Below are 15,002 nucleotides of genomic sequence, written 5' to 3' on the forward strand. Positions count from 1 at the left end.
GTTACAAAATTTCTAAGAAACTTTAGATTGAAAAAATTAATTCTGATGTAAAGACATATTAAAAATGTTTCAACGTTTTCAAATATCTCTAGTGTTATTAACATTTCATTAGATACATGTGCTAGAAAACATAATATTCCTGAAATAGAAAGACAAAGCAAATGTAAAGAAAATCAAAGCATGTTAATAAAGCTGAAATGAAAATGTACAGAAATCCTGTTTTTCTTATTATCATGCAGGAGCATGTAAAACTGAGGACTAGAATGTAGAGCCACTTAGGGTCTTCTTATTATGCTTAACTTTACTATAATGTAGTTCTACACAAACTAGTAAAGACACATGCATACATAATGTTAGCTCCAGTAAAAAACATCAATCCTACACAAAACTTACACTTTTAGGAAACAATTGGATGAATTAATTTTACTCAGAATGCAACAGCTAAACACAGTTATTGAAGATTATTTTCAGGACCTAGACTCACATTAACAAATCATTATGTTTTAAAGTGTTTTTTGAATATGTTAGATTATGTTAAATCTACTTAGAAGAGTATTAGGGAGGAGAGGACATGCATTTTTTAAACTGGACAAGTTTCTCACACATGCTGTCATATTTAGAATACTGTTTCCTGACATAGCACTTTTTTGCTCCTTCAGAATATGACTACACATTTCAGTACTCTTCAGATTCACAGGCACATGTCAGTTTCACCAGCTGCTCATTAGTTTGTGTATTTTAAAGAAGACAGGGAAATGCAGAAAGCTTGTTTCTTATTGAGTGAATCAAGCGTGCAGTGTGAAGGTAATAATGAGGAAACATAATGGGTTAAGAGGAGAGAACTCCCACACTTTATTCCTTCCTGTTAGATGAGCTCCTTCACAAATCTGTGATCCTTGTAATGTTCACATTTATAGCAGTGTTTCTTATTTTAAAAGAGCTGTGATTCATTGTATGGAGGTGGAAAGAACTGAGCTTTTGCACATTAGCAATTTTAGGTGAAGAAAAAAACCTTTTTCCCCCTGCCTTTGCATTTTTGGTAGAACTTTATGAGACAGAGTATTTAAGCATGATGGTTAATTTTATATCAAATTTGATCCTGCCACAAGTTACTTTCTACTTCTGCAGGCTGCTTACTCTGTCACCGAGTATTAGATGTATTACCCACAGAGCAGTAATTACATTTGACACATAATTATTATGGTTTTGATGACAAGAAGGCCTTTTCTTTTCCTGCTTTCATAACATATACTCCTGAAAGTACTGGCTGGCTGAATACAGTTAGTTTAAAAGCACTTGGATTTAAATTGAACCCTAGGACAAAGAAAGAAATGAAAAGAAAGAGCGAGCACATTTGAAAATTCCAGATGATCTCACACAGTCGATTTTGAAAAGGAAAGAAAGCCTTTAAGTGTTGTTAATGCAAAAGGAAAAAAGAGCTGCCGGGCTGCAGCCATGCCAGATCCCCAACAGGAAAGGAGTGCTTTTAAAGTTAATAAACTAAAGGTTTGGAAAAAACGGAGGCTCCTGGCAAGGCCACATAAACTACACAAATGAGTTTCTAATCTTGCCACATGGGCATTTTTCCAACTCTGCACTCTGAGTCACCCCCAGCTGCAGGCCTGGATGAGCAGTTTAATAATCCTTAGCCCTTTTTTTCCTTAAATGATCAGCATCAGAGTATCATGTTTCTGGAGCCTGGAGGCTGTGTGGTATTCAAATGGGGTGAGTTCTTGAAATTCTTCCAAACCTACCTGCAGCTGCCTCTGCCTCTCTGCTGAGGTTAGAAAAGCTGGACCTGCAAACTTTGTAATTTCCCATCATCTTCTTCCTCCCTCATCTCTTCTTGATTTCTCACAGTGTGCATGGGGCAAAGCCAGGATCGGAGGATGCAAAGGGCTCTACCCGTCTTTTTTTTTTTAAAGAAAAAAAAAAAAGTTAACAAGGCGAGGACGGGGTAATGTCAATGCTAGGAATCCTTCTCTGGGAATTGAGTGGTTGTGAAGGAAACCTGAGCAGAAAAAAATGACCCCACTTCCTCCTTGGATCCAAGAGCTGAGCATCAGCATCAGGGAAGCTTGATGTAAAGGGTGTCCGTCCTACTGATGTGAGGTCTTCAATCAGTGCCGAGACAATGATAATCAAATTAATGTACTATAAAGCAGCTCTAATTTTAGCCTGGTTTGTTATTGTAAGAGTTCGCAGGGAAGGGTAAAGGGGGAGGTGAAGGCTGCTACGAATGACTAATGCTTCATTTCAGCCTCCTAAGCCATATTTAGTGATGCGGGATATAAACATAAGCTCTCGGTACAATTCTTCCTATTTGACTTCTGTTTCCTTTCTTCTGTTGCCCCTCCTAAAGACAGCTGCTGTAGGCAGGTATTTATGGCCGGTGCGTGCGGCAGGCGCGCCCAGCTCTCCCCGGGGCCGATGCCGGCGTTTTGCGGCGCTCCGGGCCAGCGCCCCGCCCGGCCTGGCTGCGGCGGCCGCACGGGCGAGCAGCCCTGCCCGGGCTGTGCCTCTGCCGGCCAGCACAGGGAGCCGTGCCCGGCACCGCCCGGATCCCGCGCCGGAGCCACCGCCAGCCCTGCCGCCTGCTCGGTGCCACTCGCGTGTCGGGGTGGCCCCTCTCCGTCAGTTTTGGATTCCCTTGGGAGTCAAAGTTTGAGCTCATTACTGCGTGAAGTGGGCTCCGTGTACCTCCGTGGCAATCTGTAAATCCTGAATTCCTTTTCCGCAGTGAGTCCACGCACATCCTTTAAACTGCAATTCTCTGGGGCTGTCAGGATTGCAGACCAGCCCGAGGCACGGCAGTATGATAAAGTTTTCAGGCCCTATTTAGTTAAGGCTGAAAATCTGGGACCCAGCCAATCTATACCACTCAGGGCTCTTTTCACAGTCCAAAATGATTTGGCTTAAACATTTCCAACTGTGATGAGGTCTCATTTCAGTGATTATACAGTCATTCACTTTTCCACATCAACATCAAAGTCATTAACAACTGAGTATTATTGCATTGGCTGGAATTCAGTTAAGGACTAGAGGGATGTTGCTCTTTATTAAGATAAATCATTGCCTTGGTTATGTCACCCATGAAATAATCAATTTACTGTGTTGGTTAATTTCCTCCCTCTTTGATCTGTGAATTAAATTCAGCAGATCATTGTTCCACACAACTGCAGTGGAAAGGATGCTTTAAAATAAATGCACCACATTTTCTAATGGTACAAGTCTGGTAACTGTGTAAAACAAGACTGCATGTGGCCTGATCTATTTCAACAGTTTCCTTTGAAAGCTTCAGGGGAAAATGAATCAGTAGCACCAACATGGGTGATACTCCCTCAAAATTTCTGAGGGGTGAACCAGAAGAAAGAGAAAAGCTAGCAGAACTGATTCTGAGGTCTTCAGAGGAGTTAGGCTGATTGCCATACCAAATGAAAATATTTCTATATAAGTGTAAGGCCATTTCTTGATACCCTTCGTGAGCTTTGCTTAATGAGATGCTTACTGTAAGGTTTGTTTTTTTTTTTCAAAAATCCTACTCGGAAAAAGCCAAATATTTTTAAAAACCCACAAAATCCAGCACGGATGCCGACTGATATTCTAATCTCCTTTTGCATTTAACTATGCATTCTGAAATTAAACTATGTGTATAAATAAGTCCATGTTGACAGTGAAAATCACTATATCTAACAATGAGAAACTGATGATGAGAAACTAAAGCCCAAATCTGAATCTTTGTTTTGAAGAATTTCACAGTGGTGTGGGTATTCAAGTCTCACTTTTTTAATATTAAACTCTAACTTTCCACAGATTAAATAATCCATGGTAATTAAAAGCAATACAGACTTCTTCAGTATTTCTCTAATGTACATTCAGATCCTTCCCTCTTCTAAAACCTGATCGCTCCTCACACGTATGTCTTTTAAACTGAAGACCATGATCCATCATGAGCTTTGAAAAATAAGATGTGGTTTTAAGAAATTGATCTCATGTTGTAAAATGTTGTGAAACTGATCTCAGATTACGTTGTAATATTCTAGTGATAGCATTGCTGGGCTGGGCTGGCCAAGGCTAAATACACCTCCCTGGCCAAGTCCACTGCTGCATTTCCCAAACAATTTTGCAACGGTGCCACATCCCCAGTGTTAGGCACATAAACTCCTCATGTTGCAAAAGCTGCTCAGTCTTTTAAGGAAGATGGTGTACAAATTGGACTAATTGTGTTATTGCCCAATCTTTCACAATTGTACTGCTCAAATTTCTTTAAAATGGTCAGCATCTAATTTTGTCAGACTTTGAGGTAAATAGCATGTAGGTTTCTGGTTGTGGAATAAAGATACAGTATTTCTTCCAAAATTTACACTGTAAAATGATATTTATATAATCTTAAAGATTCTGGAACATGTATTGGTGAGAAGAAACACTATTATTTTTGAAAGAAAATGTGCATGAAAATATTATTGCTAAAATAGTTGAAATAAAATTCCTGATTGAACTAAAAAAAAAATCACTTTATTTGCTAACTCCAATTCCCATTACACAAGTAAAATATTTTCACTAATTCTCAGGTCAAAGTTACGAATTAGAGCAATGGATTAAGAAGATATAATACTGTTTCATGATGAGAATAACGCCCTCAATTCACTTAAAAGTTAATGAAAGCTGATTGCAGATTGGTTTCTATAGCAATTACTTAGAGTGTTTCTCCTCACATTTAACAAAAATTGTGTGTGATTTCATGAGAGAAAAACAATTTGTATTAACAAATTACTTCAGTGCATTTGAAAGTCATCTTCATGAAATAAAATATACCCTAGCTGAGTTTGCAGAAGAATGAACACTAATGAAAGTTCAAAGTCACGATTACGTAGAAATTCATGGTGAATCAGTCAGGATATTCAGAATACATGAGGAAACTTAATATTGAATAATTAATTGCAACTGTGGTGAACGTGATTAAGGCACCTGATAATTCTATGTTGCTTATAAACCTTCTCATTTAGGCAATCAAATGTCTATTTTCTAATTAATTGCATTTGTTAGTTTCTCCCTGTCAGTTGTTTCATATTCATATTCATATTCATATTCCTTTTGCCATTAGTTTACATTTCTAAATGAATCATTCTAAGAGCAGAAAGTGAAAACATTGCTACTCCTCAAGTGTGATTTCTTATTTTGTTGATATGAATGCATAGTAACTGCAAGTTTCTTCAAGCCGCTGTGGAATATTTATTTTTTAGTTGCCATGAGGTCATACACTTGGAGTTTTAAGATGACAGAAACTCCTGGTGGAATTTTGAACACATTTTGCTTTTGTAATTCTGCTTCAGGCAGTAGCAGGCAAGTTAAACAATCACTGATTGACTTTTATTAACTGATCTGTAAGGCTGATAGGCTTAGGAATGCAACCTATAGACAGATTCTTGAAATACAGCCAAGACAGGAATCTTAGAGAAATTCCAAAAATAGTAGGTAATACTCTCTTTGCAAACTAATTTTCGTCCTTAGATAATATTCTTTATAAAATATTATTATTTTTCTGCTTTTTATTTGAAAAGTTCATCAATAAATGTTATTACAGTTATTAAAAAAAACCCCAAGTTACCTATCACAGACTTATTTTCAAGCCTATGCTATCTTACATGAAAATAAAAAAGTTTCCACTGAGGTAACTGAAGAATTAAAGTTGAGATGTTAACAGATGTGAAATTAATGTAATGGTTTATTTGGTATAAATGCGCTAGAAGCCCTGACGAAGATGCTTAACAGTGAGACTCCTGATCTGTCCTTGGATTATCCCATTGCTCTGGGGTAAATTGGAGCCAAGCTGTACTTGGCGTGTATTTCTTTCCTTAGTGAGCAATTCTGTCCAGCTCAATAAAGAGTTGAGAGGAAGGGGCCAGAGTTACTCTAGGCTAGCCACCTGTACAGGGTGACTAGAAACACAGAAACACAGCCCTGCTATAGAGCACATTCTCCCATCCCATGCTGGTTTTCATAGTTATTCCACCTATATCATGACCTCCCTTGAAGGATTAGAGCTGGTCAAGCCAGTTCCTTATTTTATAAACCATAAGTTATGTGATATCATAGATGTTGATGCCTGTGACATCTCAAACTTTTGTTTTAAAAGTTTGGTTTGGATTCATTAAATACATAGCATTTATTTAATTACTAGAACAGTAAATCAAATTACTTTATCCTATGAACATATAGTTATCATCATATATTCTAAGAAAAACAATTAATTAGTGATTTGGGATTTATATCTCTCTTTCATCTTTGATTTTGATGTCAAAAAGCATCTCTCATACTGTTTGGTCCAGAAAGCATTCCATGTATGAGTCCCTAGACTGAAGCAGCAGTTCTATAGTTTTGAAGGGCTTACAGAGACAGCCTCAGGACTTCCAAGTGCATTTACACACCTGACACCAAACACATTAATGGAATCAATGTCACTGAAATTGTTTAACATTCTTAAAAACAGAGGTACAGTAGGTAGTCTGTGTTCTCTGAACCAAAAGAGCACTCACAGAGGGTACTTCTTGCCGCTTCCATGTAATTAAACTTTTGAGTAGTATTTCTTAGCATTGGAGCACTACTGTTAAAGGTCCACAGTGGAGTACAAGAAAAAAGAAAACTGGACAAGTTTATTTAAGCATTTCCATTATTTGTTAAGATGATCTTGCTGAGGAGACGTGAAGACTCAAATCCTGTCCTTAACTGAATCAGAATGGAAACTGCACAGATATGAAAGCTGTTGAATTTATAGGTATTTAAGCCTCCATCTCTTTTAAAACCAAAAGTTGAAACTAGGTCAAACTTAATTTCTGACATTTTTAACGTATTTTCCTTTCATTTGTCAAAAGAAGGCAGCTAGTGTGGCATACACTACAGCTCATACAATTTGATGTTTGATTGGACCAGCACATATTGTGCTGGGAATAGTGGGTACAGCAGGGATCCTCCACATCACTGAAATTATTTCTGTATACAGAAAATAAAAAATAAAAATAAATTTTACATGTATACATGTAAAATCTATTATACTAATTTTTGTTTTAATTGAGCCAACTGTATCACTTCCTTAAGTGCACTGTACAAAGATATTGTAACGTGGTGAAAACATATAGGTATCCAATTATTTGTGAGTAATATATCATACACAGTAATTACTACTGAAGAGTTTAATCAGTTTTAATAGGCAACTTTTAATTCTGCCTTTTGTGCTGATCTGGCTACAACTTCCAGCAACATTATTCCTTACTCTTACTGAACACAGATCAATTATAGCATATCCTTTTAGAAAGCTTGAAATAAAATATGCTAAGTATATTAAAAATGTGCCAAGTATGTTACACCCAATGCCAGTTTCAATACCAGTAAATTATCCTGTCCTGCAAGTCATTGCCTATTGCTATTCACAGACAATGTGAATAAACTTCTAACTTTCACCTATTCTAGGCTCTGGAGCCTACTGATGCCAGATCTGGGAAACAGCTATTCGGTTGGGGGCTGCCCCCTTCATGTCTTGAATGTTCTGCACAAGGGATGGTTCTAGGGGTTCCTATCAATATATTCCAGGGTAAATGTACCTTTCTGTGGGATGCTTCTAGGGGTCTGTTATCATTGGGCTCCAACTTGAACACCACAAACTCACTGCAAAGCCTCCCTCTGTAGCTGTTATCAGTAGGCTTCAGAATAAACACACTGTCACCTAAGAAGGCTGTTTACTGGAATGGCTGATTTTTAAGTATTCAGAGTGAAAAAAATGCCCCAGTTCTGGAGAAGCTGTCATCAGTAGTCTCCAAAGCATCATCTGAAAAAACTGGGGCTGCCCCACATGAGACTGAGCCAGTTCTGTGGCAGCCCCATCCATGCCCAGCCCCAGAGGAGCCCTGCAGGCAATAGGGCAGCGCTGCAGCATGAACACCTTAAGCATCTCAACATCAAAGTGGGCTTTGCTCATCACTGGATGAGAATGGCCCTCTGGGATGTCACCTGGTGATGATGGATCCACCTAGCAATGGATTATGATGTCACTGAGGAGCTGGTGTCCCTCCCTGCACCTCACCCAGGCAGTGCCACATTCCAGCTAAGCAAGAGCGTGTGCACACAGGGTGGAGGCACCCACCCTGCCAGGCCAGAGCTGCACTTCTCCTCTGCTGCTGGCCTGGCCAACAAGCACTACCTGACATCACAGCAGGGAGCTTTTGCTAATCTTTGCTTCTAACTTGCTGCTTGCCCCAATTCCACTTTCCACTTCATCTGCTACTTATTTTTCTTCACTTTCCTTCACTTTCTTTTGTGATGCAAGATTCACTTTCTTCCTGCTCTGGGCTACAGGAAAACTCCATTCCAAGGCTGTGTCAGAGAAGGCCCTTGGTAGCACTCATCTTTTTGCTGTAGTTTCTCTAACCACCAGCATGCAGGGACCCTGGGTAGGCACCTGGAGACCTCATCCTCGAAGGGGCCCCATCCTTGCAGAGTTCAGCACCCCAGGCCCCAAGTATGGGCTCCCTGGGACAACAGGTGAGCCAACTATCATGGGGAGGCAGTGGCTACAGAAGGCACTACACGTGGCATGCTTCCACTTAGAAAATTCATTTCACTCCACAGTTGCAGGCACAGGTTCTTTCACAGGCTTTTCTTCCTAGGTCACCCAGGTCATGATCCCACCAGAGACAGAGCCCCTGCATACACTTTTAGAGGAACCAAAAGTACTGCCACAGACTCCTGCTCACCAGGTCCTCGATATTACATCCATTCATCCATCACCAACACTGGGAAGTATGTGTCTCCATCGGCACATGTGACTGGACGATACAAGACCAAGAGTGAGGTCACCCCAGGACCCAGTGAGTAGCATTTCTGCAGCCCTTCCTCCATGCCAGACAAGCACACCTTACTGCTGCCTTGTGCCACTGGGGCACAAAGCCTCCTGCTGATGCCCTGAATGGGCTTCAGAGAGCTCCAGAGAGAAAACAAGCAAGATGAGCACCTCCTGACTTCTCGTCTTTGGCTTTCACTTAGGTTGCCAGCTTCACATCTTCTCTCATCTTCTTCTCTTTCCCAGGTGACTACACCACAGAACCAGCGAACAAACATGTCTATCTTAGCACACCAGCACAGACAATGGTATTCCGACCCAAGAACACCAAAAGTCTCCGAACGCCAGGTACAGAACCTGGAGACACAGACACTCTTACAGCCTGTGTGTCCTCCAGGGAGCGTCTGCAGCTTCTACAACAGGCCTAGCAAAAAGCCTGGGCAGCAGGACACTGTGTGTGCTCAACAAGCTTCTTGCTGTCCCAAAGCAACAACTTCTCCCATTTCACAGAAGAACCAGAAGCTCTGGTTTCAAACAGCCAATGCACACCACATGTAACAGAAGTCAGAGACACTGGCATGAGGGCCAGGACACCCTTCCTGCTCCTCACATCCACATTGCCAGGCTGAACCTTTTTCACCAAGGCATTGCACCCTTTCCCACAGGACTGACTGATGCTCCCTTCCTATTCCATTTCCAGGTCCTGGCTCCTATAGCCTGCCGAGGATTTTGGGACCCCACACAGCATACACCCACGCGGAACCATGCTACTCCATGAGATGGAAGAGTCAATACCAGAGCTGTTTCCAGGACCTGGCAAAGGTGAGCTCTGCTTCTGTGTTCTCTTACAGCAGCAGCAGTAGCTCAGCTGCTCTCAGGGCAGAAGGGCCCCAGTGTCTGCTGTATCCCCACATAGCACATGCTTTCCTGCACCTACAGCAAAGCCCAAGAAGCCCCAGGGCCTCTGGCTCTGCTATTCCCAGCATCACCAACACTTGCAGTCACTCACCTTTCCACACCCACAGCTCACTGGCACTAACGGCACTAATCCCCCTTGTCCTCTGGGAAATCTACCTCTCCGTCCTTCCCAGGGCTCCAGATCTCCCACACTGCTCCTCTGGCCAGCCACCTAAAGCAGCACAGTACTTGCAGTCACCCAGCAAGAATCCCCAGTGCCTCTTGTACCCACCAACCTCATGGCTTCTCTTGCAGACCCCAGGTCCTGCAGCATTTCAGAAGGTGGAACTGGATGTTTACAAACCCAAAGCTCCCAAGTACACAATGGGACTTAAAACCAATCCTGCTGGCAAGGGTATGGGTCCAGGTCCAGCAGACTACAGCCTTGGAAAGGTAAGGCAGCCTGCCCCAACCTGTTATGCTGGACAGCCGCCACTTGAAGACAGCTCCAGAGAAAGAGGCGCTATCTTCACCTCTTTTCTTCCCACTTTCCCCTTCCAGGTGTCACTGATCAAAAGCCGGGATCCTGCTTACACTTTTGGTCTCCGACATTCTCTCTACAAAGCTGCTTAAAAACCTGCAACACATCTTCATTAAAGAGACATAACCTCCAGAAATGTTTTTCTGTTCCTCCTTTGAGTGGGTGGTTAGGAGTCCCTGGAAAACTGGATCTCAGTGTCTCATGTCTATGCCTCAGTCAAAACATGGCAGGGTGAGGGTGAGGGGAGAGCAGCGAGTTAACAGTGTGAGTGAGCCAGGCTGACATCTCCAACAGCAGCATTCCACCTAAGCACAGCAAAACACTGTGAAAACTTTCCAGCCCTGCCTTGCACACTCTCACCCCACAGCCCATGCTGGCCCCAAGGACAAAGCCCATCTCAGCATCCCCCTTTCCAGTGCACACATGTGGCAACTGCCTAGGGTGTGCCCAGAAACACAGATGCCCTACATCATCTCTTGCTACAGGCAGGGGCTCATTTCCACAGGCGAGTCCCCAGGCCACTGACAGTTAAGGAGAAAGAACCATTATTGCCAGTCTAGAAATGCAATCATCATAGGATCCTGCAAAAGCCCAGGTGGGAAGGGACCTTGCAAGGTGACCTAATCCAGCCCTCATTTGGGAAAGGCAGCCTGGAAGAGATTAGCCAGCAGCCATCCAGCCACAAACTTGACTGTGCCTGGTGATGGGACTCTACTGCACCCCTGGGGAGGCTGTTTCTCCCCTCTGGCTAAGTGTTGATGCCAAAAGGATTCGTCCCTGATTGCTAGGGAACAGGGTAGGCATTGGAACAGACAGCTCTCACTGGTGCTCCAAGGCAGTTGCCTCAGCTCTGTGGCAAGCACTTCAGTCTACTCAGCCTGTTATAAATTTACTAATAAAATAATTGATTTAATAATAAAAAAACAAACAGAAGTGTTAGTTATGATTGCAAGTTGAAAACCATGAAGCATATGGTATAAGAATGTTAGGAGTGCTGTATTTAAAGTATTCAGCCAGGAAAACCTTACCAAGAAGATACCAAATATCTTATGCCTTGTTCAAGAAGCTATAGAAATTGTCATGCACACCAGTTAGTCTGTTTGGACACCGCCCACCTTTCCCATCCCAATTTGAATATGAAGAATTCCAAGCAGTAGATCTCAGTAGATAAGGCCAAAGCTTCTCTTAGGGTAGGAATATTACTGAAGTTGTACAACTAGTGAAACCAGGAATTCTAAAGGTTGAATTTAAGAATGGGCACATTATGCATAGTATGTAAAAGAACTTATGCAAAAATGACACAGCAGAGAAAGCATATAAAATGGATGAATTTTGTTTACTAATGAAAACAAATTTGGAGGAGTAATCCCCCCTGTCTCTGGCACTGAAATAAAGAAGTGTCTGCTTATTCACAACAAATTGGTGTTGGTTAGGTTTCTTTCATCCTGTTTGGTGAAAAAAACTCTGTGCTCAGGCACCACCGGACTCGAAAGGGCTGTGCTGGGTCTCTGTGCACATGGGGACTAAAGCAGGACTGTGTGAGGACAAAGTGGGGCTGCCCCATACCAGACTGAGCCAGTTCTGTGGCAGCCCCATCCATGCCCAGCCCCAGAGGAGCCCTGCAGGCAATAGGGCAGAGCTGCAGCATGAACAGCTTAAGGGTCTCAACATCACAGTGGTCTTTGCTCATCACTGAATGAGAATGGCCCTCTGGGACGTCACCTGGTGATGATGGATCCACCTAGCAATGGATTATGATGTCACTGAGGAGCTGGTGTCCCTCCCTGCACCTCACCCAGGCAGTGCCATATTCCAGCTGAGCACGGTTGCGTGCACACGCGCTGGAGGCACCCACCCTGCCAGGCCAGAGCTGCACTTCTCTTCTGCTGCTGGCCTGGCCAGCAATTACAGCCAGAAGGCACAGGAGGAGTTTTTTCTCATCTTTGCTTCTAACTTGCTGCTTCCCACCAATTTCTCTTTTTCCTCCATCTGCTATTTATTTTTCTTCACTCTTCTTCACTTTCTTTTGTGATGCAAGATTCCCTTTCTTCCTGCTCTGGGCTACAGGAAAACTCCATTCCAAGGCTGTGTCAGAGAAGGCCCTTGGTAGCACTCCTCTTTTTCCTGTAGTTTCTCTAACCAGCAGAATGGAGAGAGGCTGGGTGGGCACCTGGAAGCCTCATCCTCGAAGGGGCCCCATCCTTGCAGAGTTCAGCACCCCAGGCCCCAAGTATGGGCTCCCTGGGACAACAGGTGAGCCAACTATCATGGGGAGGTAGTGGCTGTGGGAGGCACAACACGTGGCATGCTTCCACTTAGAAAATTCATTTTATTCCATAGTTGCAGGCACAGGTTCTTTCACAGGCTTTTCTTCTTAGGTCACCCAGGTCATGACCCCACCATGGAAAGAGCTCCTGCATACTCATTTCGGGGGACCAAATGTCCTACTGCAGACACCTGCTCACCAGGTCCTCAATACTACATCCATTCATCAATCACTAAAACGGGGAAGTATGTGCCTCCTGCAGTAGTGGTGACGGCACGCCCGAAGACCAAGATTGCTGTCACCCCAGGACCCAGTGAGTGGCATTTCATTCATGCCCTGAATGGGCTTCAGAGAGCTCCAGAGAAAAAACTAGCAAGATGAGCACCCCCTCACTTTTCCTCTTTGGCTTGCACTTAGGTTGCCAGCTTCACATCTTCTCTCATCTCCTTCTCTTTCCCAGGTGACTACACCACAGAACCAGCGAACAAACATGTCTATCTTAGTGCACCAGCAAATAGCATGGTGTCCCGACCCAAGGACCTAAAAAGCTTCCAAACGCCAGGTACGGAACTCGGGGACACAGACACTCTTACAGCCTGCGTGTCCTCCAGGGAGCGTCTGCAGCTTCTACAACAGGCCTAGCAAAAAGCCTGGGCAGCAGGACACTGTGTGTGCTCAACAGGCTTCTTGCTGTCCCAAAGCAACAACTTCTCCCATTTCACAGAAGAACCAGAAGCTCTGGTTTCAAACAGACAACGCACACCACATGTAACAGAAGTCAGAGACACTGGCATGAGGGCCAGGACACCCTTCCTGCTCCTCACATCCACATTGCCAGGCTGACCCTTTTCCACCAAGGCATTGCACCCTTTCCCACAGGACTGACTGATGCTCCCTTCCTATTCCATTTCCAGGTCCTGCTGCCTATACCCTGCCCAAAATTCTGGGACCCCGCACAGCGTACACCCACGCGGAACCATGCTACTCTATGCTATGGAAAAGCCAATACCAGAGCTGTTTCCAGGACCTGGCAAAGGTGAGCTCTGCTTCTGTGTTCTCTTACAGCACCAGCAGTAGCTCAGCTGCTCTCAGGGCAGAAGGGCCCCAGTGTCTGCTGTATCCCCACATAGCACATGCTTCCCTGCACCTACAGCAAAGCCCAAGAAGCCCCAGGGCCTCTGGCTCTGCTATTCCCAGCATCACCAACACTTGCAGTCACTCACCTTTCCACACCCATCAGCTCACTGGCACTAACGGCACTAATCCCCCTTGTCCTCTGGGAAATCTACCTCTCTCTCCTTCCCAGGGCTCCAGATCTCTCACACTGCTCCTCTGGCCAGCCACCTAAAGCAGCACAGTACTTGCAGGCACCCAGCAAGAATCCCCAGTGCCTCTTGTACCCACCAACCTCATGGCTTCTCTTGCAGACCCCAGGTCCTGCAGCATTTCAGAAGGTGGAACTGGACGTTTACAAACCCAAAGCTCCCAAGTACACAATGGGACTTAAAACCAATCCTGTTGGCAAGGGTATGGGTCCAGGTCCAGCAGACTACAGCCTTGGAAAGGTAAGGCAGCCTGCCCCAACCTGTTATGCTGGTCAGCCGTCACTTGAGGACAGCTCCAGAGAAAGAGGCGCTATCTTCACCTCTTTTCTTCCCACTTTCCCCTTCCAGTTGTCACTGATCAAAAGTCGGGATCCTGCTTACACATTTGGACTCCGCCATTCTCTCTACAAAGCTTCTTTAGTGCCAGAAAATAATCTCGATTAAAGAGACATAACCTCCAGAAATGTTTTTCTGTTCCTCCTTTGTGGTGGGTGGTAAGGTGTACCTGGAAAACTGGATCTCAGTGTCTCATGTCTATGCCTCAGTCAAAACATGGCAGGGTGAGGATAAAGGGAGAGCAGCGAGGTAAGAGGCTGACATCTCCAACAGCAGCATTCCACCTAACCACAGCAAAACACCGTGAAAGCTTTCCAGCAGTGCCTTGCACACTCTCACCCCACAGCCCATGCTGGCCCCAAAGACAAAGCCCATCTCAGCATCCCCCTTTCCAGTGCACACAGGTGGCATCAGCCCAGAAACACAGCTGCCCTGCATCATCTCTTGCCACAGGCAGGGGCTCAATTCCACAGGCGAGTCCCCAGGCCACTGACAGAACCATTATTGCCAGTCTAGAAATGCAATCATCATAGGATCCTGCAAAAGCCCAGGTGGGAAGGGACCTTGCAAGGTGACCTAATCCAGCCCTCATTTGGGAACGGCAGCCTGGAAGAGATTAGCCAGCAGCCATCCAGCCACAAACTTGACTGTGCCTGGTGATGGGACTCTACTGCACCCCTGGGGAGGCTGTTTCTCCCCTCTGGCTAAGTGTTGATGCCAAAAGGATTCGTCCCTGATTGCTAGGGAACAGGGTAGGCATTGGAACAGGCAGCTCTCACTGGTGCTCCAAGGCAGTTGCCTCAG

The 15,002-nt window shown here is 44.2% G+C and overlaps 2 protein-coding genes across 3 annotated transcripts; both read left to right on the forward strand.

Annotated features, from left to right (window-relative positions):
* Positions 1–1,649: 1,649 nt before the first annotated feature.
* On the forward strand, positions 1,650–10,521 carry LOC130253851 (outer dense fiber protein 3-like). Of its 2 annotated transcripts, none has more exons than XM_056492804.1 (6): positions 1,650–1,725; positions 8,661–8,861; positions 9,080–9,181; positions 9,534–9,655; positions 10,046–10,183; positions 10,292–10,521. In XM_056492804.1, exons 1-6 carry the CDS (start codon positions 1,686–1,688, stop codon positions 10,361–10,363), a joined length of 675 nt encoding a protein of 224 aa, XP_056348779.1. In that variant the 5' UTR covers positions 1,650–1,685; the 3' UTR covers positions 10,364–10,521. The 2 variants fall into 2 exon arrangements, with proteins under 2 accessions (XP_056348779.1, XP_056348778.1); XM_056492803.1 differs by lacking the exon at positions 1,650–1,725 and adding an exon at positions 7,999–8,535.
* Positions 10,522–12,072: 1,551 nt separating this feature from the next.
* Positions 12,073–14,324, forward strand: LOC130253850 (outer dense fiber protein 3-like). Its single transcript, XM_056492801.1, has 6 exons — positions 12,073–12,524; positions 12,650–12,850; positions 12,998–13,099; positions 13,452–13,573; positions 13,965–14,102; positions 14,211–14,324. The coding sequence occupies exons 1-6, from the start codon at positions 12,419–12,421 to the stop codon at positions 14,304–14,306; spliced, it is 765 nt and encodes a 254-aa protein (XP_056348776.1). The 5' UTR covers positions 12,073–12,418; the 3' UTR covers positions 14,307–14,324.
* The last annotated feature ends 678 nt before the right edge of the window (positions 14,325–15,002 follow it).

Source organism: Oenanthe melanoleuca, chromosome 5, assembly GCF_029582105.1.
Source record: "Oenanthe melanoleuca isolate GR-GAL-2019-014 chromosome 5, OMel1.0, whole genome shotgun sequence".
Classification (NCBI taxonomy): domain Eukaryota; kingdom Metazoa; phylum Chordata; class Aves; order Passeriformes; family Muscicapidae; genus Oenanthe; species Oenanthe melanoleuca.

Bases quoted from the DNA above. Each gene is read 5' to 3' on its own strand.
- LOC130253851 (XM_056492803.1), top strand. From the start codon at position 8,430: ATGCAGGGACCCTGGGTAGGCACCTGGAGACCTCATCCTCGAAGGGGC. The intron at 8,862-9,079 runs GTGAGTAGCATT...TCTCTTTCCCAG, and splicing joins TGAGGTCACCCCAGGACCCA to GTGACTACACCACAGAACCA. The intron at 9,656-10,045 runs GTGAGCTCTGCT...CTTCTCTTGCAG, and splicing joins GTTTCCAGGACCTGGCAAAG to ACCCCAGGTCCTGCAGCATT.
- LOC130253850 (XM_056492801.1), top strand. From the start codon at position 12,419: ATGGAGAGAGGCTGGGTGGGCACCTGGAAGCCTCATCCTCGAAGGGGC. The intron at 13,574-13,964 runs GTGAGCTCTGCT...CTTCTCTTGCAG, and splicing joins GTTTCCAGGACCTGGCAAAG to ACCCCAGGTCCTGCAGCATT. The intron at 14,103-14,210 runs GTAAGGCAGCCT...TTCCCCTTCCAG, and splicing joins CAGACTACAGCCTTGGAAAG to TTGTCACTGATCAAAAGTCG.